Raw genomic sequence first — 27,777 nt, forward strand, 5'->3', positions numbered from 1 at the left:
GTGGATTACTCTGTATAAAACAGAAAACTTAATCGAAGGTTCGCTCTCCTGCCGTGAAATCTATTTAACAGAGCTCATCCATCATTTCCACACGGCACCCGACTGCATCATTCAGTTGAGAAGGCTCAGTCCTTCATGCAGCTACACAAGCATACATCTTCAATAATGTCGCCATCAAGCACAATCTTGGCAGCTTTCCCTGCCAAAAAACAGGAAGCAAGCAGTATCATTCAGTTCCACTCGGTTGCCGTATCCAGGTCCGTCCGACAAACAACTGCCAACTCCTTCGTCAAAAGTCCTTCCGTCCGTCTCACACTCCTCAGTGACGCTGACTGCCAAACCTGCTAGCTAGTGCACTTCTCGCCTCCATCTTGCGGTGACGCTAGTGTGCAGCGCAGATTAATGGTCGCCAACGATTCACGGCACACGAACAGAGTATAAGAACTTCAGAGGATGCAAATCCCAGATTCAAAATGCAAAAGTGGCTGTTGTAGAAGTGTTGAATCTGAGATCCAGCCCACTCCTCTCTTGTGTTGCACGATAGCGGCGGAATGTTGCTTCCTGGCTGGGGGTAGAGGTAACCATGGCTAGGTACTCTGAATAATACAGAATAATGTCTCCAAATGTTCGCATATGACTCCACCTCAGCACAGTTATGACAGGCTGCTTGATTCTTAGAGATCTGCAGCCAACGGATAGGCAGAGAGGCGCTAAGCGTCACTGGTAAACTCAGTTGCTCTACCTTTGGCCTGGTTCCTGTAGTTCGCCCTGTAATAGGGTCTGATGCCTTAACAAGGAAGGTTTAAAACAACTTACAAGCACAAGCTCAGGGGTCTTGCTTGCTCTTGTCTGGAATTTCAGTTCCCTCGGATGTGTCCCGAACCTGCTAATATTCCGCCGTCGTAGAATTTTCACTGTTGGTCCTCTTAAACTTAGGCTGAGAAAGAAAAAGAAAAACTGTGGGAAATACAAAAGAAAAACAGCCAGTTACAGAGAGATAGTTTTATCTTTACGCTCAGTAAGTGTTCCTTGGCACTTTGCTATATATTTATATTTGTTGTCTTCACATGGTTCTTATATTTTCGCAAATACCATTTTGAATATCTAGATGGTTTGAAAATAGGTGCAGACGCGAAACTAGTCTTCAAGTAAATAAAACTGAAACTTACACTTTAGGCCGTTTTTCCGTTGCATTTATTAACACAGGTTAATGCCCTACAATTACTCCAGCAGGCTAGAAGTTCGTAGAGTGGTGGTATTTTGACAGAGGGACCCTTGTGCAGTGTTCTTGGTTGTGTCGTCTGAGTTGTCAGGTAACAGTTTGTCTGGCCTGACTTGTTTTGACTCTGTGTGTCTTATGCTTTCTGTATCTTGCATTACGTTTAGCTACTTTCATTCATTAAGGTTTTATTCTATCAGATTCTATCGTCATTGAGGAAGAAAGTGTTGCTTGCACAGAAGACTGTAATAAGGATAACATGATCTGCCCACTCCAGAATTTCTTTTGAAATGACTTTAAACAATTGTGCATTGCAGCATTTCTCCATTGTTTTCGGCAGAAATAACATACAATTTTAAAAAAATGATACTGTTGATAAATATAGTATGTGTGTATTTTACTATACGTTATTCCGCCGGATTGGCATAGAAAAGTGTGAAGTATTTTGCCATAGAAATCCTTGGCCTCTTTCCCAGTGATGTGAAGGTCTTAAGAGATATTAACGTTAACGGGGGTTCAAATTGAAGTCATATCTGTTTTTTAATACCTTCTACCCTATAAAAGAATTTCTGCAAGTAGAGTAACATAACGTGTGTGTATGTGTGTGTGTGTATGTGTGTGTGTGTGTGTGTGTGTGTGAGAGAGAGAGAGAGAGAGAGAGAGAGAGAGAGAGAGAGAGAGAGAGAGAGACATAGAGGGAGGGATTTAATATAGTTGAGTAATAAATGACTGCCTGCCGAGAAAAAGTATCTTAAGACAATAATGTAAATTTATGGAATGTTGCCATATTGGTCACTGAGAGAGTGTACAAAAGTTATGAAACTGAGACGTACATCATCATAGCGATAGACCCCAAATGGGATCCACCTAACGTAAATGACTAAACTAACTTCTGTTGTAGCTTTACGTGGCTCTGGGACACCAATGAAATTGTTTTTACTTACTCTTGTGTAGAGGGGTTGGGGTTGTTTGGGGGAAGAGACCAAACAGTTAAGTCATCGGTCTCATTGGATTAGGGAAAGACTGGGAAGGAAGTCGGCCGTGCCCTTTCAAAGGAACGATCCCGGCATTTGCCTGGAGCGATTTAGGGAAATCACGGAAAACCTAAATCAGGATGGCCGGAGCCGGGATTGAACCGTCGTCCTCCCGAATGCGAGTGCAGTGTGCTAACCACTGCGCCACTTCGCTCGGCCTTGTGTAGACTTTGTGTACTGTGCACTAGTATTAAGTGGAGAAATAGTTACGTATTTGCAAGTACTCAGTGTTGCAGTTGCTGTGCTTTTACAAATACATTTGAAGATATAGGTATTTCACTACAATCACTTGACTGTTCCTTCATCATGATGTTTTCTTCAGCAGCTTTCTTCACTGAGCTCTCTCTTTGTCAACATCATGAATTTTTGTGCTACTTTCTTCAAGGTGGTAACAAGTGTATTCATAACGTTTAGCAGGTGACCTGTTTCACCCACCCTTTTCCCTCTGCTGTGCGGTACACGCTTGGTAAGTTCAATTTCCTGCATTATCTTCTAATGCAAATTTAAGGTTTTTTAAAATATAGTGGAGACAGCCTCCCCCCCACCCCACTAGCATGGTGACCAATACAAAAAGTCCTGTCACGTCTCCAGCGCGGTTAGTATTCAGATCACACGAGTCACAGTGTATGGGTCTGTGACGTTGTCCACCCCATCGAGGAGGTAGTTGGCAGAAGGGTAGCGGTTTTAAGGGCAGAGGGCAGAAAGTGCTACGGAAAGCGCTGCATGGAAAACGTTTGTCTCTCATGCTTAGGTGTTAGGAGATGTCAGTGGAGAGGTATAGCCGGTGTAGCTGGTCTCCGGCGAAATCTTCTGGGCCAGCTCCAGCGTCACCGTTCCTGTAACATACCAGGTAGTCATCTGACTGGTCTGTTTGATTACATAATTGGCCGCTGGTTACGTAGAGTCGTGTGGGGTTCGATTTGGTTTTGGGTATTCGGATTCCCTGCTCAAGCTGACTTGTTGGCTTTATGAGTGCAGCTGGAGTTGCCAGTCAGGCTTATTGTAATATAGAGGTTCGCCGATATAGCGTTGTTTAAGATCTAAATTTAAACCTTCTATTCTGGTTAATTGTTGCTAAGGAAAATCTCTTCTGTTAACTTTTTATTTCTTAAAACATTTCAATAAATCAATGAAATCAGTAAATTTTTAAACTAAGAATATATCCACCTGTGGTTATGATCGTAGTTCTCGAGATTCAACGTGAAGGAGTTGTTCGAGTGTCTCGAGATCTTGTATTGTCATGAGGCGAGTTGTTTGAGTATCTCAACAAAATTACCGAGATGGAATTCGTTAGGTAAATCCACGGTTTGTGTGTGTCTTGCGGCATTACTTACGACCCGTAATACTATATACTGTATGCTTTGAGGGCGGCGCAAACGTGTTGGAGCTGCGTAACCCAAGACCGTAGTTGGGTATGCCATCAGACGTCTAGTAAGTATCATGTGTAAGGGCTCCGACGCATTCGTATTCAGTGTGCTTTGCCTTTTAAGCATAGTGTAGCGTCACACTGAAAAGTGAAGCTGTGAATGATAAATTGTACCAAGATCGGGGTTCGAAGGCAGATCTTCTGCCCACTAGAACGATGCGCTGACAACTACGTCAATCAATAGATCATAATATTGCTTAGAAAGCGTATTTTTTGTGCAAACCATCATGTCTTAAGTGGAGAAATGCCTATTGACATTAACAAACTAAAAGTAGGTTAAACTAGAATGTCAGTGGCGTTTGTTGCAAGATTCTAGTGCGAGTCATTTACCAAATATCGCATTTTGAAAAAAATCTCACACCGACACTATTGCCATGGGAGAGAGAGATGTGGTAGGGATAGGGAGTACTTCGGACACTTTTCTGACTCATTCCCCTTCATCCTGCCACTGCGCGGGAGTTAAGATGAGGATGAACTGCAACAGTAGCAAGAACAATAATTTCCCCCTCTTCTGTGGTGACCTGTTTACTTCTGTTACGTTGTCTAACTGTTACAATTCACTTTCACGAAACTCATTGAGGAGGTAGATAATTGCCAAGGCGGTTGATATCTACTGGGAAATCTTGACGCATACATAGTACAAGATCGAACTCTTCATACATCATGAGCGTGTCCGCTTCTTCTGCACTGGTAAAACTCATCGCCTAGTCACAAACTTCTTCTTGGATTGTCACACACTAACTTACTAGCAAATTTCAATGCAGTTAAGGAGCATCTTAGCATACTAGAACCATCCGTAACAACATCGTATCTAGCAACTACGAAGGCTGAGTGGCAAGAACAAGTGTCGGTCTGGAAACTTTGCAGAATTCGATACCCCGTAAAACGAGTTGCACTAGAATCCGCCAACAACCACCACTGGCATTCTAATTTACCTACTTTTAGTTTGTTAATGTCAATAGGCATTATTCCATTTGAGAATTGTATGTCTGCACAAAAAATACACTTTCTATGCATTATTACAATCTGCTTATTGACTAACAAAATACGCCCCTAACTACCAATCCATTCTGTGAAAGTCGCACATAACAGCAGTCTCTATCCCTGCAATATTTGCAGTCCAAGTTGCAGGTGATTCACCCTGTATACAACATATAATTGGTTACGGTCACACAAGGGAGGAAATTGTGACGAACTATATAAAATAATTCAGAAGCCTGATGAAAGAAAGAGAATGATTTTGTAAGTATAAGCCTAACTATGTCACTTATGTTCTTACATACGGTAGTTATTATTAATTACTACTGAAAACATATTTATGAGTCTTCAGTGACACTGTTTTGCATGTCACAACAAATTTACCATAGCTTTTGAGTTCCAATCTTTATTTTTTCTACTATGATGCATTTGTGACTTTGTTTTTACAGAGTACAGACTCGACTGCAGTGCTTAGGTGCGCGCTCTACCTTCCAATGCCCGGTAGCCAAGTGTTCCTATATTGCTGGGCTGCACACAGTGTAACCGAGCAGGTGAGTACGCTTTGTAGATATGACAACGGCAACCTAAAACCATCAATATCAATATTTTCTTAAGAAACGTATTCATTTTAGCTCCTCATTATACAAATACTATTTGTAAGAAATTCGTAAGTTTTATTACAGCCATGTCTAATTGTATTTACATGAGGTGTTCTAACACACCACCCTGTGTATGATTACGTTCTTGTTACCTTCACAGTAATAACCGCCAGATTATGTCAAACATGACACTGTTCGGTTTCTACGAGATTCCCCCCCTTCGTCGCAAACCCAACAAAATATTTAATAATGTTGAAGTGATAGAAGACACTTGCTGCACAACAGGCCCTTCTGAACCAAACAAAGATTTCCCAAGTCTAAAGTTAGATACACTCATCACTAGCATTGAAATGTTATTGAACAACATCAAGCTGCAAGAAATTGTTGCTACGGACACCAGTTTGTAGTGTGCCGAATAAGTCGGGAAGTGTGGTGCGCAAGAAAGAAATATAAGCTGTTCACGTTGACCGTGGTGGCAGAGCTTTATGTTCTTGGTGCTGATTACAAACTCTTCTAGCACACGTTCTGGTGGAAAATCTTTGTTGGTCTAATGAAAGAAATTCGCTCTACAGCTATACTCTGCAAGTGAACTTAAAATCTGTGGCGAAATTTTCTTCCGATACCAATACAATTTCCGCCTTTTCCTTTTCCTATTCTTGTCGAGAGTGGTACGACGGCAGAACGATTGTCGATAAGCTTCTGTAACTGCTCTTGTTTCATTAACTCTCCCATCAGGATCAGTTCGTGGCACGTATGTGGGCGGCTGCAATATCATGTCAGACTTTACTTGGAACGAAGGCTCTCGGAATTTTTTTGAGATCTTACGTGATTCGCTACGCTACTCTTGTAGAGTCTGCCTTCAGAGTTTGATGAGTATCGCCGTAAAGCACTCGCACTTACTAAACGAAATGTCGCGGACGCACCAGTCTTCTGAGGATCTTCACTATGTCATTTATTAATCCTACCTGCTAAAAGTCTCCTCCTCGAGAATCGGTCGAACGAGAGTTTTGTAGGACACGTCTTTTGTTTATGATTTAAATTCACTGAGAGTTCATCGGATGACGCACAGACAGATATCTGTTATCCCTAGAAATAATTTTATACAGCCTTTCGACTTTATGGCGTTTTAGGCTGTTAGTTGCAGATCTTTTGCGTTTGTTAGTGATTCCGGTGATTCAGTTTCGGAAATATAATCGGACTGTACTGGCTCTTCTCGCCTATTTATGTGCAGCATGCTAAGTATCCACAGTCTGTTTGCTGATTGTTCTACGTAGATCGGACGGATCAGCAAAGAGACCATCGCTGAGTACAGTCAGACTGCGTATTCAGCACTGGACGTCATTGCGAACTTCACTGGTGTGCAAAATTTAAATTTCGCGTGTTGTGTCACTGCCAAATAACATAACTCTATAACCCTTACACAGTATCTACAAAGAACTGGTGCAGTATTGCACGGAAGGTAACTGAAGGAAATCCTCAATGAGACAAATATAAATGATACTTTTATTCAAAGACAGTAATTACGTTGAAGTCAATGCAGTTGATGAAGGTCCCTTCGACAACATTGAAGGCGGAATACAACGGACGGCAATGCGTGCTGTGCAATGTGCTCTGACGCTGACCACGAGGTTGGTGACGAGTTGCCGACCGCTGTGGCCGAGCGGTTCTAGGCACTTCCGTCCGGAACCGCGCTGCTGCTACGGTTGCATGTTCGAATCCTGCCTCAGGCATGGATGTGTGTGATGTCCTTAGTTAGGTTTAAGTAGTTCTAAGTCTAGGGGACTGATGACCTCAGATGTTAAGTCCCATAGTGCTCAGAGCCATTTGAACCATTTGGTAACGAGTTCTTGTGGAAGGGCGCTCCATTCCTCCACCAGCTGGGATGACAACTGCTGGAGGGTAGTTGGTGCATGAGTACGTTCTGCAGTCTAACATAATCTCGATAGGATCAAAACCTAGGTAACGGGCAGGGCAGTCCATTTGCCTAGTGTACTCTCGTTCTAAGAGCTCCACCACCAGCGATGTCCGATGCGGTCATGGATTTTCTTCCATGAAAATGCAGTGAGAACCGAAAGCACCCCCGAAAAGACACACAGGGCGAAAGACTACAGTGTTGTCAGGTCAGTGTACCGCGATCAAGAAGTTGGAAGTCAGTACAACGCATGCAACCTGATGCCATCCCACAACAGAACTCCTGAACCACAAAAACTGTCGGCCGGCCGAAGTGGCCGCGCGGTTCTGGCGCTGCAGTCTGGAACCGCGAGACCGCTACGGTCGCAGGTTCGAATCCTGCCTCGGGCATGAATGTGTGTGATGTCCTTAGGTTAGTTAGGTTTAACTAGTTCTAAGTTCTAGGGGACTAATGACCTCAGCAGTTGAGTCCCATAGTGCTCAGAGCCACAAAAACTGTCATGCTAAACAATGTTCGTGGGTGCATTACGTGTTCCCACCACTCGCCATAGCAGTTACGTCGACATGATAGCGTTGATGGTTCAGCTGTTACGGTGTGGGAAGCCAGTATGTTGCATGGGTGTACTGATCCAAAATCTTTGACAAGACACACTCATCGGTAAGAGTTATCGTGACAACGTATAACTTGATCAAGCTCGTTTTTCCAGGGATGCATTCGGCCCTGACTTAATTACTGTCGATGACAATGCATGTACGCATCGAACAGCGAAAGTGTAGGACTCATGGAACGAGAGGATATTCGGCGCATGGACTGGCCTGTCCGTACTACTGAATTGAATCCCAGGGAACATGTATATTATGCGTTGTGCAGACGAACTGAGGGACGTTCACATGCCCGACAACCATATAGCTGTAGTCAACCGCGCCTGTGGAAGAATGGAACGACCTACCATAGGAACTCCTTACCAACCTTGTGGTCAGCATAAGAACACTTTGGAAAGCATACGTTACTGACTGTGGCGGTAGTACACCGTATTAAGAACCGTGTCCTGCCTTTTGTGTTTCCATGGGACCATACCGAACAGCGTTGACTTCAGTGGAATTATTATCATTTACATTTGTGTCATTGCGTATTTCTTTCAGTTACCATCTGTAGTGTACTGTAACAGCACTTTTTATGTACGGCCTAAGTTTCATCGAGCTGGGGTCAATTGCCTTGCAACAGCCACTGCCGGTCCCAAGCCCGGATAAAGGACGACGTTTGGGCATTGGGCTGACAACCCAATTCTGAAAAAAAACTCTCTGTAACGAAACACAAACTTGCCTCGGAATGGAGGAAGTTTGTGGAAGCAGCTCGTGGTCTGCAGGGGCTGTGATCGATGGATATCTATCTATTTATCTTTGTTACTTGGCAGTAATACATCATGCGAATGGGACTTTCGTCCTTAGGTTTCGCACACCAGTGTATATTTCTGATGCTGGTTAATGTACTGTCATGGTAGAAGGTCTGACAAAATATTTGTGAGATGTTTTAGAAATAAAGCTTGTGTACAAAGAGCATCATAATAAAATTTCAGCTATGGGGACAAACTGTTAGTGATGTTAGTGAAAACTGTTATTGCGTGCTAGGACCTGCCACATCCAGACAAGTAGCCAGTGAATGAGATTATTTAACTTTTTCCATCCTTTAGCTGGCATCTAATTTCTTACAGTGACTGTCAGTTCAGGCGTATTGCGTCTCAAAGTCTGGTGGCAGTGTGATGGAGAATGGACCATTCTTGAGAAAAGCATAGGTAGTAATCTAACAGAAAAAGAAAGCCTTTCTTGGACGACACGTGTGGAGGAGAACTTTCGAATAATACAACTATGGTGTCAATTGCCCGACTCAAAGACTATACAGGTCGAATTCATGGCAACAATAATAGCTTTGAGAAACATTGTTGCTGGTAGGTCAATACTGTGGTATCTTTCACGTGACCTTACCACCTCCCTACGCGAGTCGCAATTTTAAGCTAGAGAATGTAGCACCGATATACAGGGTGTTACAAAAAGGTACGGCCAAACTTTCAGGAAACATTCCTCACGCACAAAGAAAGAAAATATGTTATGTGGACATGTGTCCGGAAACGCTTACTTTCCATGTTAGAGCTTATTTTATTACTTCTCTTCAAATCACATTAATCATGGAATGGAAACACACAGAAACATAACGTACCAGCGTGACTTCAAACACTTTGTTACAGGAAATGTTCAAAATGTCTTCCGTTAGCGAGGATACATGCATCCACCCTTCGTCGCATGGAATCCCTGATGCGCTGATGCAGCCCTGGAGAATGGCGTGTTGTATCACAGCCGCCCACAATACGAGCACGAAGAGTCTTTACATTTGGTACCGGGGTTGCGTAGACAAGAGCTTTCAAATGCCCCCATAAAAAAGTCAAGAGGGATGAGGTCAGGAGAGCGTGGAGGCCATGGAATTGGTCCGCCTCTACCAATCCATCGGTCACCGAATCTGTTGTTGAGAAGTATACGAACACTTCGACTGAAATGTGCAGGAGCTCCATCGTGCATTAACCACATGTTGTGTCGTACTTGTAAAGGCACATGTTCTAGCAGCACAGGTAGAGTATCCCGTATGAAATCATGATAACGTGCTCCATTGAGTGTAGGTGGAGGAACATGGGGCCAAATCAAGACATCACCAACAATGCCTGCCCAAACGTTCACAGAAAATCTGTGTTGATGACGTGATTGCACAATTGCGTGCGGATTCTCGTCAGCCCACACATGTTGATTGTGAAAATTTACAATTTGATCACGTTGGAATGAAGCCTCATCCGTAAAGAGAACATTTGCAGCGAAATGAGGATTGACACATTGTTGGATGAACCATTCGCAGGACTGTACCCGTGGAGGCCAATCAGCTGCTGATAGTGCCTGCACACGCTGTACATGGTACGGAAACAACTGGTTCTCCCGTAGCACTCTCCATACAGTGACATGGTCAACGTTACCTTGTACAGCAGCAACTTCTCTGACGCTGACATTAGGGTTATCGTCAACTGCACGAAGAATTGCCTCGTACATTGCAGGTGTCCTCGTCGTTCTAGGTCTTCCCCAGTCGCGAGTCATAGGCTGGAATATTCCGTGCTCCCTAAGACGCCGATCAATTGCTTCGAACATCTTCCTGTCGGGACACCTTCGTTCTGGAAATCTGTCTCGATACAAACGTACCGCGCCACGGCTATTGCCTCGTGCTAATCCATACATCGAATGGGCATCTGCCAACTCCGCATTTGTAAACATTGCACTGACTGCAAAACCACGTTCGTGATGAACACTAACCTGTTAATGCTACGTACCGATGTGCTTGATGCTAGTACTGTAGAGCAATGAGTCGCATGTCAACACAATCACCGAAGTCAACATTATCTTCCTTCAATTGGGCCAACTGGCGGTGAATCGAGGAAGTACAGTACATATTGACGAAACTAAAATGAGCTCTAACATGGAAATTAAGCGTTTCCGGACACATGCCCACATAAGATCTTTTCTTTATTTGTGTCTGAAGAATGTTACCTGGAAGTTTGGCCGTACCTTTTTGTAACACCCTGTATACAACAGTCCCCCTTCATATAGCAGTCGAGACAATTATCACGCCAACTGAGAGTCCTGTCTGGCTGTAATAAGGTGTAGCAGCAATGAGACTGGCGATGAAGCTAACGTCAAAATTTGTGACCACAAAGTAAACGAGGTGAAGGAACTCTGTTATCTTAGAGAGAAAATAACACACCACAGACGGAGAAGTGACATAGAAAACAGACTAGACAGGCTGTTGGCCAAAAGCAATCCACTGGTATGAGACATCGGCCTTATACCAAGAAAGAAATTTCCGAGAAAGGACGTTAGGAGGCCATTGTGTGTCGAAGTTAATATTCGACTGTGGCAAAACCAGAAAGGAGGATAATCGAAGCAATTTACATGTGGTGTTATAATAGGACGTTGAAAATTAGGTAGACTTATAACATGGAAAATGAGAAATCTTTTTGCGGAATCGATGAGGAGAGGAGCATATGCAAGTCATATAGAAGAAGGAGGGGCATACTGGCAGGACGTGTCTTAAGACATCAAGATTTAACGTTCATGATACTTTAGCTGTACAGGGTAAAAGTATAGGGGAAGACGGAGATTGGAATATATGCAATATATAATCGAGAATCGTAGTTGAAAAGATGAAAAAAAAAAAAACAGCCCAGGAGAGGCGTCGTCGCGGTCCACATCAAAGCCCTTCATAATACTGATTACAGCTGAAAAATCATTACGTACAGACGTATCTGTAACAGAGATAATGCACGTTTCAAACGGATAGATGTTGTAATGGACCCAAACGATGAAAAACAGCAAGGGCATAATAATCTCTGTCAAGCATGTCTCCACCAGTTTACATATCTGTGACAGTTAAGTACTAAAAACTTGTTCGTGTAAGTTAACAAAACAATCAAACTAGGTACGAAAATCGGGACTTGAAAAGTCTGCAAAACATTAAAGCGTGGTGAACAAACCCTAATGAAAATAGGATATTACAATATTATGATGCTTTTGTCCTTAATATCGTACAAGTCTCGTACAACAACTATTTTAATAGATGTGAGAAAATGATGGTACAGCACTCTTATTTTGTTTATACTTCAAAGTATAACATTTAAATAAAAAAATTAAATTAGATTACAATACTGACGATGTTAATTGCACTAATCACAACACGGATGTAGGTGCAAGGTGTATATGTGATCAAAGGACTCTATCATTCCTGATAGTTTGTAACATCATCACGTAATCACACTGCGCATTTAACACTGTGCTATTTCAAAAGTACGGATCCTGTGTGTCTGAGGATATAAAGCGTATTATTAGTCGGGAAACCATGATCTGGCCTTGCCCATCCTGCTTTTACTGTCACCATGTGGCCAAGAAAAGTATGGATACATCCCAGTCATGAAAGCCCTACAACTATACAGCTAGTTGTTACACAGTTTTTCAAGCAAAGCGTCAAGAAAAAAGACGGCATTGCTGACTGCAAGACCCTGAAAAGTTGTTCGCTCATCAGATTGCAAGTTTTCGTTCCTCGCACGTAACTAAGCCTTTGCTTCGCTACGTACGAGTGTTTCCTTCAGCTTTAGTGTTAGATTTATATTATTCATGAATATCAGAGATAGGGAAGAAGATGAAAGCCTGTGTGAGTAAAAAGATTTCTCGTTTAGAACATTTCTAATAGTGCCAATATGGTCATCTAGCTTAACATCATTACTCGACAGAAAGACGATGGGGAACCTGCTCCAAAGTTGGAGCACGCACCGCTAATTGGCGCTGCAGTCACGGAATTCAAGATAGGAAATAAAAAAGCAAAGATGACAACACTGCAAAATTCAAAATGGCGGAAGAAACTAAGTAGTACTAACAGGAAAATCACAAAAAAAGAAAGAAAAACAGAATGATGGAAGTAGCTCGTTTGATCTAGCGGCCATTTTGCTCTATGTATTCGATTATTTATCAAAAATACTTAAAGTTATAGACAATATGGCAGCAATTTCAAGTCTGTATTATTTATCAGAACTAAAAAAGCTTTACCTGAATTTACTGTAAATAGGTGCCAAGTTCAAAAGTTCCGATAATTTGTCGTAAATGTTTAAATATAATAACAATATTGGTGTAACTTGGTGCGAGTGATCCAACTTATAAGTTGAGCAGCACTTGTCAGCGAACTTTGTTCGATCTCTGAACCATAATTGGTGTATAGCACCAAAGAGTCCCAAATTAAATGCTTCAGCATGCAAATGGTCTGAATAATTTATGAAAAATGCGAGCCCACACAAACACAATATTTACGTCTAGCATTACAATCTTAGTTCTACCTTTAAAATATCAGTCATAATGATGCCTTAAAAATGGCTGTCGACTCTGAAATTAGGCGCATCAGGTCAAAATTTTTCTATAACACTACAAAATAAATGTGACTAACACTATAATAAGCAGACTATGGACACATCTCCATTTTAGGCTTAAGAAACATGACCAGGCCTATAACTACACAAAATACGCGTTGGCTAAAATGCTACTTAAAGCAGGCAAGCAGTGTTACTGGAAGAGTGTTATTAATGTGTAAGTCATACTTAACGTTTCAAATACGCCTAGTCTCTTATATTAGTGTCACAATTCTATTTTCACGTCCAAATTGTCTAATATTTTTCTAAATTTGTAAATTGACACTTCCATTTTAGGCCTAGTAAGGTTATTTTAGGAGTGATACAAAAATCTACCTACCATCTTCTCACCAAAAGTTTTGCATCACCTCGGTTCCCAGAACTCCTGAAGATAGACGTTGACTGTGAATATTGTATCACAGACACAATCCCTTTGACTGTTTAGAGATGTCAATAAACCCGCCCAAAGATGTAAACAACCATGCATGAGCAGCGCGTATTAGACGGAGGGGATCCGACAGCCGATCAGTTCCAGTCATTCCACCAGGGAGGAGGTACACGGCTCGTGTTGTCTGTAGTTCAACCATGACTAGACGGTCAATACAGCGGTTCGATCGCGTCCGCATTGTTACTTTGTGCCAAGAAGGTCTCTCAACAAGGGAAGTGTCCAGGCGTCTCGGAGTGAACCAAAGCGATGCTGCTCGGACATGGAGGAGATACAGGGAGACAGGAACTGTCGAAGGAAAGCCTCACTTAGGCTACCCAAGGGCTACTACTGCAGTGGATGACCGCTACGTACGGACTGTGGCTCGGAGGAACCCTGACATCAACGTCACCATGTCGAATAATGCTTTTCGTGCAGCCACCGGAAGTCATGCTACGACGTCCATGGCGAGCCGTAACGGCTGTACGATACGTGAATGCCATCCTCCGACCTATTGCGCAACGATATCGACAGAATATTGACGAGGCGTTCGTCCTCATGGACGACAATTCGCACCCTATCGTGCACATCTTGTGAATGACGTGCTACGGGATAACGACATCGCCCGACTAGAGCGGCTAGCATGTTCTCCAGAACCCTATCGAAGATGCATGGGATAGATTGAAAAGGGCTGTTTATGGACTACATGACCTACCAACCACTCTGAGGGATCTACGCCGAATAGTAGTTGACAAATAGGACATACTGGACCAACAGTGCCTTGATGAACTTGTGGATAGTATGACACGACGAATACAGGCACACATCAATGCAAGATGACGTGCTACTGGGTATTAGCGGTACCGGTGTACAGCAATATGGACCATCACCTCTGAAGGTCTCGCTGTATGGTGGTAGAACGTGCAGTGTGTGGTTTTCATGAGCAATAAAAAGGGCGAAAATGATGTTTATGTTGATCTATATTCCAATTTTCGGAACAGGTTCCGGAACTCTCGGAACCGAGGTGCTGCAAAACGTTTTTGATGTGTGTAGAAGCTATTCAGTAAGGTTTCCCCTCAACAAGCACTACTGAAGGTGAAGGTAACAAATCATGATCTACACCAGAAAAATGCTACGTGAAGCTATATTCCACTGGTGGCACACAAAAGATCTCTCGAGAAAGACTGTGATATTTTGTAAGCGGGATCGGGACTATGGGAGCAAGGGTCTCTAAAATTTGTGCAGACTGTCTTTCCTTCCTTTTCCATAATCAACTGCTAATATACAAGGTTCAAACTGCTAATATACAAGGTTCATAGCGATGACTGCAGTTCCACGATGCATTCCAATACGGTAGCACAAAAAATGGTGAATAATTGGTTGCACACATCCCCAATACTCTAATTTAGTCGAGGCACAGATTTATGTCTGATATGATGAAACATCTGTGCCAACTGCTTCGCATTCACAAGTCGTACGCACCCATCAGCAAACGGAAGGACGGAGAGTGTTCATCGCTCGAATTCTAAGATGGGGAGCTATTATATAAACGGTAATCATGACAAGTGGAATGTGTGCATTCTGTAGTGGGTGGGTGCCAGGAGGTGCCGTATTAAAACTCGGCCGAGCTTTTCAATTAATTTATTCGTTTCCACTATAGTGCTTCGTTGACCTCGGTCCACGTCACAGGCCCGGCAATGCTGAGGCCACTGCCCCAGCGACCTGTGCAACTCCACGCTGTGTCGTGCCGGCCTTGTTCGCCAGCTGTAGAATTCCGATTACGTCATGATGGCTGTGCCAGCAGCCGACTCAGTGGCCACCGTCCCCGTTGACTCCACGGTGCTCCGCCGGGAGCTGTAGGCAGGCCGTCTGCTGCTTCTTCCTCGGCCTGCGTAGCTGGGAACGTGGCGGCAACGACCTTCCCCGCTATCCAGCGTCCGAATTTGCGGCCCACGCCTCGGGAAGTCTCCGGCGTGTGTCGGGAGCCGAGACGACTGCCCGCGGTAGCGAGCTAAAGAGTGGCCCGCCGCTGGCTGGCTGTGGACCCGCTTTGGCCTCAGAGGGTCGAACCAACGACCCGCCGTGGACTGGGACGCCGTCGCCCCATCTGTTGCCGCGTGTAGCCCGGCGGTGTGACATGTGTTGCCGTCCAGGAGAGCTGAATCTCGTCAGAAAATGGCACCTATTTATACTCGGCTGCACGCCTCTGTTTCGCTAACGCATCGCTCCGAGTCACGTATGCCCCACACCACGGTTGCGCCAGTGGGCCCCTTCTTCCTGTAACTTGCGACATGCAAACCACTGCTTTTACGCTTTTCAGCGGTTCGATGACCCCTGGGGCCTCCATTCCACTTCGCACCTGCAATCCGTCCCGCACCTGGCTGTAACGTGTCCGCACCGAAATATTGCACCAAATCTAACTCCCCTATCTTAAACTGTGGTGCCACTACAATTCATATATGTCCGCGGCGTACAATTCTAAAGCGCATACAGCCACTGGTCTTCAACTGCATTAGATGGTATACGGCAGGAAAAGACTTTGACTTCCAAATTGATAAAATGAAAGCTTGGAGCCAACGGCGATTCCGGAAAAAAAAACTGCAAAATGTAGCGAGACGTTTTGCAGAAAGTGAGACGGGCAAACACAAAGATCTGAAAGTCAAAACAGGACGGAGCAACACGTGGGGAGTTTGCCACATTATAGGGTTGGCTATTTGGTTTGGTAACAAAGCCATACACACGTAAGGAGGTAACAAAGAAACTGCTAACTCGGTTGCAGGGACCATACCAAATTATGGAAATGACCTCAACTGTCAACGTTAAGATTTAGATACTGACGAGAACTTCGATTATTCACGCAGTACTTGTTAAGCTATTCAAGATAGCTGTGGATGCTTTACCTCAAGTTATGTTGTCGTCTTTAGTGCGGGATTCTGTGCTGGTAATGATTAACGTGCACACAGAATGTCTTACGCACTTAGACAGCGTCTATAGACTGGGTAATGACCTAAATTTTTATAATATTTATGAATGTTAAGTCACGCACTGACTGTCTTTGTCTACTTTGTCGGGTGTTATTGAGAGTTTAATTATTTTCGTTATATATGGTGTATTTGTAACCGAAAATCTAAATACAAATTTTCACACATTTAGCTCCGAAGCTATTTTCATATTGAAATACTTCCATAAAATCCTTCATCCCCTATTTCAGTCCTTTACGGGCTGAATTTGGAAAAAAAAAAACACTGGAACACATATTTTTCATTTCCAACCGAGAAGTAGAATATCATATTTGATAGATATAGCTTTAAAAAGATTTACTAGATCCTTAATAACGATTTATTTAAAAAATTCTAACCAATATTTCACTCCCTTAGGGGCTGAATTTCTAAAAATGCTGGAACACGTATGGTTTTATTTCTAACTGAGAAACCAAATGCCAATTTTCGTAGTTCTAGCATTAAAATTGCTCTAATGGCCACATATTTAATAAAATCCCTTTCCAAATTTACTCTTAAAATGTTTTAAGGTAAGGGAATATTTTCGTAAAAATTTTCGTACTCGATTTCACTCACTTAGGGGTTGAGTTCCAAAAAATACTAAAACTCGTAATTTTTATTCCAACAGAAAAGTCAATTACAAGTTTTTATAGATTTAGCTTCAAAATTGCTTTCATGATTAGGTATTTCGTTAAACTTTTCTTCTCTTGTTTCATTCCCTTAGGGGTTATATTCCCGAATACACAGAAACCCATTCTCCTTTTTAAATTTCTAACCGAGAGGCGAAATATTAATTTTGATAGATGTGGCTTTAAAAATTGTTTAGTAGTTGTTTAAGAATGATTTATTGAAATAAAAGTTTTCATCTACTGTTTAGCTCCTTTATGGGTTAAATCTCACAAAATGCTCCAACATATATATTTTTTTTGTTTCTGACCGACAGGCCAAATACCAATGCTCGTAATTCTCGTTTCATAATGGCCTTAATAGACACATATTTTCGAAAAACCTTTCGTCCTCTATTTCACCCTCTGTTAGAGGTGGAATTTCGAAATCTACCTTCCTGCATATTGCGTACACTATGAGATCAACAATATCTTCCAAATTCTAGTTTCTATAGTGTGCTGTTGATGACGGGCGATGATGAGTCAAACAGTCCAGACATTTCCTATTATACTGATTAGGCCACTGTCGATGGAGACGGAAGAATAGGCCTAAGAAACGAGTTGAGAAAATAAATAAACGAAGGATGTTAGCAGAAAAGCTGTTGTCACATTCAAGGAAACATAAATATTATGTTTTTACTTCAGCACAAGTGATGATTCCTCAGCATGTCCGTACCGAGAAACTACCTTAAGGGGTTTTTCTGTCCGTAGCCCGCATCTCGTGGTCGTGCGGTAGCGTTCTCGCTTCCCACGCCCGGGTTCCCGGGTTCGATTCCCGGCGGGGTCAGGGATTTTCTCTGCCTCGTGATGGCTGGGTGTTGTATGCTGTCCTTAGGTTAGTTAGGTTTAAGTAGTTCTGTTCTAGGGGACTGATGACCATAGATGTTAAGTTCCATAGTGCTCAGAACCATTTGAACCATTTTTTTTTTCTGTCCGTAGGCGGAGGCGGTGTCGCTGGCAGCATACAGCTGCTCCTGGGTAGGGACGGCCAGACGCATCAAGCAGTCGCTCAGGATCATAATCAGCCGCGCCCAGAAGCCACTGGTTCTCACAGCTGGGCACATCTACCCCATTGACAGGGAAGCCTTCGTCTCGGTCAGTGCAGAGGGACTTATCATGCTAGCTTAGACGTCAATACTTCAAGCAACATAATAAACTGGAGATATTGCTATTGTATTTTTTCTGAAGTTAACTTGCCGTAAGGTTAAGGTCCAACTAAAAGATACTGACTCATTGGTTTCCCGATCTCAGTACATCTTCGTCAATTTGACTCCGATACTGTTACCTATGTATTCAAAAAATGGCTCTGAGCACTATGGGACTCAACTGCCGTGGTTATCAGTCCCCTAGAACTTAGAACTAGTTAAACCTAACTAACCTAAGGACATCACACACATCCATGCCCGAGGCAGGATTCGAACCTGCGACCGTAGCGGTCTCGCGGTTCCAGACTGCAGCGCCAGAGCCGCGCGGCCACTTCGGCCGGCTTTACCTATGTATTACGATAACACATTGCACAAGGTCACTCCCTAGCAGGAGTATGAGTTCTAAGGTGTAATACAGTTATGGAGAAACTTAAGCAAGTGAGAAGTGTGATTCAGTCCTGGTTATCCATCTTTTTTTGTGTAAATAATAACAGTCGTCAATTCAAGTTAGACACATGCTAATATTCGTTATTTCGTAACTTAAGTTACTTAAGCCCCCACGAACCATGGAACTTGCCGTTGGTGGGGAGGCTTGCGTGCCTCAGCGATGCAGATAACCGTACCGTACGTGCAACCACAACGGAGGGGTACCTGTTGAGAGGCCAGACAAACGTGTAGTTTCCGAAAAGGGGCAGCAACATTTTCAGTAGTTGCAGGGGCTACAGTCTGGATGATTGACTGATCTGGCCTTGTAACACTAACCAAAACGGCCTTGCTGTGCTGGTACTGCGAACGGCTGAAAGCAAGGGGACGGCCACTATGACCGAGCGGTTCTAGGGGATTCAGTCTGGAACTGCGCGACCGCTATGGTCGCAGGTTCGAATCCCACATCGGGCATGGATATGTATGATATCCTTACGTTAGTTAAGTTTAATTAGTTCTAAGTTCTAGGCGACTGATGACCTCAGAGCCATTTGAACCATCTTTTTGTTAAGTCCCATAGTGCTCAGAGCCATTTGAACCATTTGAAAGCAAGGGGAAACTACAGCTGTAATTTTTCCCGAGGGCATACAGCTTTGCTGTATGATTTGGGTAAAATATTCCGGAGGTAAAATAGTCCCCCATTCGGATCACCGGGCGTTGACTACTCAGGAGGACGTCGTTATCAGGAGAAAGAAAACTGGCGTTCTACGGATCGGAGCGTGGAATGTTAGATCCCTCAATCGGACAGGCCGGTTAGAAAATTTAAAAAGGGAAATGGATAGGTTAATGTTAGATATAGTGGGAATTAGTGAAGTTCGGTGGCAGGAGGAACAAGAGTTCTGGTCAGGTGAATATAGGGTTATAAATACAATATCAAATAGGGGTAACGCAGGAGTAATTTTAATAATGAATAAAAAAATAGGAGTGTGGGTACGCTACTACAAACAGCATAGTGAACGCATTGTTGTGGCCAAGACAGACACGAAGCCCGCGCCTACCACAGTAGTACAAGTTTATATACCAACTAGCTTCGCAGATGACTAAGAGATTGATAAAACGTATGATTAGATAAAAGAAATTATTTAGGTGCAGAAGGGGCATGAAAATTTAATAGTCATGGGTGAGTAGAATTCGATATCAGGAAAAGGAAGAGAAGGAAACGTAGTAGGTGAATATAGATTGGGGCTAAGAAATGAAAGAGGAAGCCGCCTGGTAGAACCTTCCACTGAGCTTAACTTAATCATAGCTGACACGTGGTTCAAGAATAATGAAAGAAGGTTGTATACATGGAATAGGCCTGGAGATACTGGGTGGCTTCAGATAGATTATGTAATGGTAATACTGACATTTAGGAACCAGGTTTTAAATTGTAAGACATTTCCAGAGGCAGATGTGGACTCTGACCACAATCTATTGGTTACGAACTGTAGATTAAACCTGAAGAGCTGGCCGAAGTGGCCGAGCAGTTCTAAGCGCTACAGTCTGGAACCGCACGACAGCTGTGGTCGCAGGTTCGAATCCTGCCTCGGGCACGGATGTGTGTGATGTCCTTAGATTAGTTAGGTTTAAGTAGTTCTAGGGGACTGATGACCTCAGAAGTTAAGTCCCATAGTGCTCAGAGCCATTCCGACTCCCGAAGAAACTGCAAAAAGGGGGCATTTTAAGGAGATGGGACCTGTACAAACTGAAAGAACCAGAAGTTGCAGAGAATTTCAGAGAGAGCCTTAGGTAACGATTGATAAGATCGGAGGAAAGAAGCCCGCATCTCGTGGTCGTGCGGTAGCGTTCTCGCTTCCCACGCCCGGGTTCCCGGGTTCGATTCCCGGCGGGGTCAGGGATTTTCTCTGCCTCGTGATGGCTGGGTGTTGTGTGCTGTCCTTAGGTTAGTTAGGTTTAAGTAGTTCTAAGTTCTAGGGGACTTATGACCATAGCAGTTGAGTCCCATAGTGCTCAGAGCCATTTGAACCATTTTTTTTGGAGGAAAGAAATGCAGTGGAAGAAGAATTTGTAGCTGTGAGAGATGAAATAGTGAAGGCACCAGAGGATCAAGTAGATAAAAAGACGAGGGCTAGTAGAAATCCTTGGGCAAGTGAAGATATATTGAATTTAACTGCTGAAAGGAGAACACATAAAAATGCAGTAAATGAAGCAGGCAAAAAGGAATGCAAACGTCTCAAAAATGAGATAGGAAGTGAAAAATGGCTAAGCAGTGCTGGTTAAAGGACAAATGTATGGATGTAGAGGCATATCTCACTAGGGATAAGATAGATACTGCCTACGGGAAAATTAGAGAGACCTTTGGATAAAAGAGAACCACCTGCATGAATATCAAGAGCTCAGATGGAAAACAATTTCTAAGCAAAGAAGGGCGATGAAATTGAGGACAGTATTATGGAAATGGAAGAGGACGTAGATGAAGATGAAATGGGAGACACGATACTGCGTGAAGAGTTTGACAGAGCACTGAAAGGCCTAAGACGAAACAAGGCCCCAGGAGTAGATAACATTCAATTAGAACTACTTGGGAGAGCCAGCCCTGACAAAACTCTACCATCCAGTGAGCAAGATGTATGAGACAGGCGAAATACTCTCAGACTTCAAAAAGAATATAATAATTCCAATCCCAAAGAAAGCAGGTGTTGACAGATGTGAAAATTACCGAACTATCAGTTTAATAAGTCACAGCTGCAAAATACGAAGGCGAATACTTTACAGATGAATGAAAAAACTGGTAGAAGTCGACCTCGGGGAAGATGAGTTTGGATTCTGTAGAGATGTTGGAACACGTGAGGCAACACTGACCCTATGACTCATCTTAGAAGATAGATTAAGGAAAGGCTAACCCAAGTTTCTAGCATTTGTTGACTTAGAGAAAGCTTTTGACAATGCTGACTGGAATAATCTCTTTCAAATTCTGAAGGTGGCGGGGGTAAAATACAGGGAGCGAAAAGCTATTTACAGTTTGTACAGAAACCAGATGGCACTTATAAGAGTGGAAGGGCATGAAAGGGAAGCAGCTGTTGGGAAGGGAGTGAGACAGGGTTGTAGCCTGTCCCCGATGTTATTCAATCTGTATATTGAGCAAGTAGTAAAGGAAACAAACGAAAAATTCTGAGTAGGTATTAAAGTCCATGGAGAAGATGTAAAAACGTTGAGGTTCGCCGATGACATTGCAATTCTGTCAGAGACAGCAAAGGACTTGGAAGAGCAGTTGAACGGAATGAACAATGTCTCTAAAGGAGGATACAAGATGAACATCAACAAAAGCAAAACGAGGATAATGGAATGTAGTCGAATTAAGTCAGGTGATGCTGAGGGAATGAGATTAGGAAATGAGACACTTAAAGTAGTAAAGGAGTTTCGCTATTTGGGGAACAAAATAACTTATGATGGTCGATTTAGAGAGGATATAAAATGTAGACTGGCAATGGCAAGAAAAGCGTTTCTGAAGAAGAGAAATTTGTTAACATCGAGTATAGATTTAAGTGTCAGGAAGTCATTACTGAAAGTATTTGTATGGAGTGTAGCCATGTATGGAAGTGAAACATGGACGATAAATAGTTTGGAGAAGAAGGGAATACATGCTTTCGAAATGTGGTGCTACAGAAGAATGCTGAAGATTGGATGGGTAGATCACATAACTAATGAGGAGGTATTGAAGGGAACTGGGGAGAAGAGAAATTGGTGGCACACCTTGACAAGAAGAAGGGATCGGTTGGTAGGACACGTTCTAAGGTATCAAGGGATCTCCATTTTAGCATTGGAGGGAAGTGTAGAGGGTATAAATCGTAGAGGGGGTCCAAGACACTAAGCAGGTTCAGAATGATGTAGGTTGCAGTACATACTGGGAGACGAAGAAGGTTGCACAGGATAGAGTAGCATGGAGAGCTGCATCAAGCCAGTCTCAGGGCTGAAGACCACAACAGCAACAAAGTTACTTAAATGGCATAAATTTTTCGCTAGTATTTAATTTTTATTTTCTATTAAGCACAAACGCTGCATCTAGTCAAACGAAAAGTGACATAAATGGATAAAATGTTTCTAACTGTCTGATCTGAGCTTCCTCTGGAAAACATCGTCTACTACATCCTCATGGTAGCTTATACATGATTCCTTAACACTGTACTCACTAATATTTCTCTGCGTTTGTAAGTAACATAATATTCAATACACTGGTACGACACCGGAACATAAGAACAAGCGTTGTCACTGAACAAATGTACGTATAAAACATCAGTGCAGATTTGAGAACCAATTTCAAAGGTCTGATAAAATTTGTTAAGCCTCGAGGTTCTATTTTAAATTGAAATTAAATATCGTCTAGAAAGTATTACCTTTGGAAGTTAAGTAAAGCAATCAATTTCACTATAAATTTACTTTGATAATTAAATTAATACTAAAGGAAAATACCTTTACTTACTGATTGTCGGAATTTGTATATTAGGAGATATGACTTCATTGGAAGTTTCATATAAAATACATGAAAATGAAACCTAGTCTACGAATCTTGGAGTGAGCAAAAAGAATACGGACATCTGTACCGTAACCGCAACGGCATTGGGAGTTTAACTGTGGAGAGGCGAACTGATACATGTTTAATTAAGAAAGGCAGCACCCTATTAGCTTGTTGCATGGGCAACAGTGTCGATGACTTATTGACATGGCCTTACAACATTAGCCAACATGACCTTGCTATGGTGGTACTGGGAACAGATAAAAACAAAGGGAAGTTACAGCTGTTATATTTCCTGAGGACATGCAGTTGTACTGCATGATTCAGTGACAAAATATTCCGTAGGTGACTGATGCGAAATGCCAGTACTAAGCTTGAGACCTTCTCTGGCACCGAGTTTCTCGTTTGCTCGAAATTACTATGGAAGTGGATTTCGTCTGCTGTACTTTGTCGAATTGCTTAGAAACATCCGCATCCCGTTTGAAGACTGTAGTTGAAGTTTTATCCATTATTCAAAGCTTCAAGCCAAAGAAGCCTCAGAATCACAACATCCATATGAATAAGAAAAAGGTCGCTTAAAGGAAGGAGCCTCAGTTCTGACTTTGTGGACAACATAGCTGCTCCACAATTAAAAGTAATTGGTCAGGAAAATCAGATATCGGAAATGTCCAGATGAAGCTCAATATGCTCGACGATAGAGGAAGACGTAGTTAGACAAAGAGAATCAGTGCTTTACAACACAATAAATGATTGGCTGTTCTGCTGACATATTTAATGAAATAATGTAAACACTCAAAATGAGTTTCGTACACTCAACAGAATAGTCCATATTTACTACTGAAAAGTCTTCCAATGTGTACAGATACACGTGTACGTGCTTTTCTTACTATTTTCCATTATGTCTGTTTCTATATTTGTTCTAAATAGTTATTGGTTTTGTATAGAAAATATTTTGTTACACAGTCTGTGTCCAGTAAGGCTGTAATCCAAATGGTCACAGACTGTGTGCTCATACTAACAGCAGAACACTTCTTGTGATCTCATAATACATATTTATCTTACAGCTGGTGAATGCATCCTATTCGTACTACGCATTGTTGGGTCAAATGAGTAAACGCTAGACACAAACTCTTTGCAGCTGAATCGTCGATGAATACTGATTTCTGCAGCTTTCAATAAAATCGCACCGCATTTCCAAAATTTCGTACACAAATGTCGGGCTAAGATTAAATTTCCTGGTGTTATGAACAGCTAAAAAAATTAACTGTTAATGCGACATTATTTAAAAAGCCATTAATGACTTGAAAGGAAATCCACTTATGTTCTTGGGTGAAGTATGTAAACTGCAGAGTGTAATAGAGCGGTTTGTAGAAAAGTTGCTAACATCACAATATTTTTTTCTATTTGTAATAGTAATCTACAGAGAAGTTATTCTCATAGAAAGAAATTTATAAAATTGCTGGATTGGTAACTTATTTTTTCTATGCACAATTTTTGCAATGCAAGTGTTAAATTTTTCTCTTGAAAAAGAAATTCCTGTTTCTATAAACTAAAATAATTCAGGGTGATTGCACACAAAGACAATCCTATTAAAGATTTTGTTGAAACAAGAAAAAGAAAGCCTTTGCACCAGAGAGAAGAAGCTGTAAAATTATGTACCCTGATAAGATGTAGTCCCAGCGATTTAATCATTTTACTTATATCTGATAGTAAATGTTTATTGTTTTTATAGAAATAAAATCTGTACTCCAAATGCTGTCATATTAAGGTGCAGAGCTCTCTAATACTGAAATGTTCTTTCCACTCCTGTATGAAATATACCAAAGTCCACTTTTTCAGCAATATTATTTGTGTTAGTAGATCAATTGTTACTGAAAAAGAACTGCAAATTGTTGTTAATGAAAAAGAACTGCAAATTTATTATCAGTCGTTGAGAAATATTTTGTACACATTGATGGTTTTTTTTTCTGTAGTACTATGTATTACCAACCTCATTTACTGTCATAATTTAACATAAATTTAAATATAATTCTGATTACAAGTGATTTACATTTGCAACTATTTTGGACACTTGGTTAATCGGCTGCAAATCTTTCACAGCAAAACATAATGCTCCAGGGCTTGCACAAGTGATTTTATTTGCTCACTGTAATTACAATATGAAACGAAATTAGATTATCTTACTTAGAGTGATATATATTCATGTAATATTCATCAACTGTTAAAACAGGGGAGTCAGTACCATGCACTCATTTTACCAATAAAAGTGTTACTCTGCACTCGCTTTTGTCATCTTGCAAATGAAATGAGCTGGACTGTGCAAATAAAAAAAAATCTTTGAATTTTTGGTTGTTGTATTAAAATAACTTATTTGCGTTTATTTTAAGAACAAAACAGTATGATTATTCTCGTGAAGTGATCCTGTTGAGTGGAACACACGGTTTTTACTTTCACTATCAGCGTAATAATTTGTGTTGTACTATTTTCATAAATATTTATTAACCCCACAACATCTAATTGCGCCCTTTCGTATAGTGCACTAAATTACTTACAATCTTTTAGTTATGCTCTACATTCATATTTATAGTCGGCAGTTAGTTATTTCAAGAGTGCCCTGTTTCTTAGATGAATGTTATGCTCCCATGGACAAATCCGTTTGCTGAACATTTACAAATTCCTATGGAACATACCCTCCCCCCATGAACCATGGACCTTGCCGTTGGTGGGGAGACTTGCGTGCCTCAGCGATACAGATAGCCGTACCGTAGGTGCAACCACAGCGGAGGGGTATATGTTGAGAGGCCAGACAAACGTGTGGTTCCTGAAGATGGGCGGCAGCCTTTTCAGTAGTTGCAAGGGCAACAGTCTGGATGATTGACTGATCTGGCTTTGTAACAATAACCAAAACGGCCTTGCTGTGCTGGTACTGCAAACGGCTGAGAGCAAAGGGAAACTACGGCCGTAATTTTTCCCTAGGGCATGCAGCTTTACTGTATGATTAAATGATGATGGCGTCCTCTTGGGTAAAATATTCCGGAGGTAAAATAGTCCCCCATTCGGATCTCTGGGTGGGGACTACTCAAGAGGATGTCGTTATCAGGAGAAAGAAAACTGGCGTTCTACGGATCGGAGCGTGGAATGTCAGATCCCTTAATCGGGCAAGTAGGTTAGAAAATTTAAAAAGGAAAATGGATAGGTTAAAGTTAGATATAGTGGGAATTAGTGAAGTTCGGTGGCAGGAGGAACAAGACTTCTGGTCAGGTGACTACAAGGTTATAAACACAAAATAAAATAGGGGTAATGTAGGAGTAGGTTCAATAATGAATAGGAAAATAGGAATACGGGTAAGCTACTCCAAACAGCATGGTGACGCATTATTGTGGCCAAGATAGATACGAAGCCCACACCTACTACAGTAGTACAAGTTTATATGCCAACTACCTCTGCAGATGACGAAGAAATTGAAGAAATTTATGATGAAATAAAAGAAATTATTCAGATAGTGAAGGGTGACGAAAATTTAATAGTCATGGGTGACTGGAATTCGGTAGTAGGAAAAGGGAGAGAAGGAAACGTAGGTGAATATGGATTCTGGCTAAGAAATGAAAGAGGAAGGCGCCTGGTAGAATTTTGCACAGAGCATAACTTAATCATAGCTAACACTTGGTACAAGAATCATAAAAGAAGGCTGTATACATGGAAGAAGCCTGGAGATACTAAAATGGTTCAAATGGCTCTGAGCACTATGGGACTCAACTGCTGTGGTCATCAGTCCCCTAGAACTTAGAACTACTTAAACCTAACTAACCTAAGGACATCACACACATCCATGCTCGAGGCAGGATTCGAACCTGCGACCGTAGCAGTCGCACGATTCCTGACTGCGCGCCTAGAACCGCGAGACCACCGCGGCCGGCCCTGGAGATACTGACAGGTTTCAGGTAGATTATATAATGCTAAGACAGAGATTTAGAAACCAGGTTTTAAATTGTAAGACATTTCCAGGGGCAGATGTGGACTCTGACCACAATCTATTGGTTATGAACTGTAGATTAAAACTGAAGAAACTACAAAAAGGTGGGAATTTAAGGAGATGGGTCCTGGATAAACTGAAAGAACCAGAGGTTGTACAGAGTTTCAGGTAGAGCATAAGGGAACAATTGACAGGAATGGGGGAAAGAAATACAGTAGAAGAAGAATGGGTAGCTCTAAGGGATGAAGTAGTGAAGGCAGCAGAGGATCAAGTAGGTAAAAAGACGAGGGCTGGTAGAAATCCTTGGGTAACAGAAAAAATATTGAATTTAACTGATGAAAGGAGAAAATATAAAAATGTAATAAATGAACGAGGTATAAAGGAATAGAAACGTCTCAAAAATGAGATCGACAGGAAGTGCAAAATGGCTAAGCAAGGATTGCTAGAGGACAAGTGTAAGGATGTAGAGGCTTATCTCACCAGGGGT

The 27,777-nt window shown here is 42.0% G+C and overlaps 1 protein-coding gene across 1 annotated transcript in view; it reads left to right on the forward strand.

Moving 5' to 3' along the window:
• The window catches only part of LOC126203807 (odorant receptor Or2-like), a 44,710-nt gene extending 20,148 nt beyond the window's left edge, over positions 1-24,562 (forward strand). The window contains exons 3-5 of the mRNA XM_049938173.1: positions 5,107-5,208; positions 18,176-18,331; positions 24,382-24,562. Coding sequence (XP_049794130.1) covers positions 5,107-5,208; positions 18,176-18,331; positions 24,382-24,438 — 315 coding nt within the window. The 3' untranslated portion in view covers positions 24,439-24,562. The remainder of the gene's footprint in view (positions 1-5,106; positions 5,209-18,175; positions 18,332-24,381) is intronic.
• Positions 24,563-27,777: the final 3,215 nt, after the last annotated feature.

The sequence above is a fragment of the Schistocerca nitens genome, chromosome 9 (genome assembly GCF_023898315.1).
Source record: "Schistocerca nitens isolate TAMUIC-IGC-003100 chromosome 9, iqSchNite1.1, whole genome shotgun sequence".
Taxonomy (NCBI): Eukaryota; Metazoa; Arthropoda; class Insecta; order Orthoptera; family Acrididae; genus Schistocerca; species Schistocerca nitens.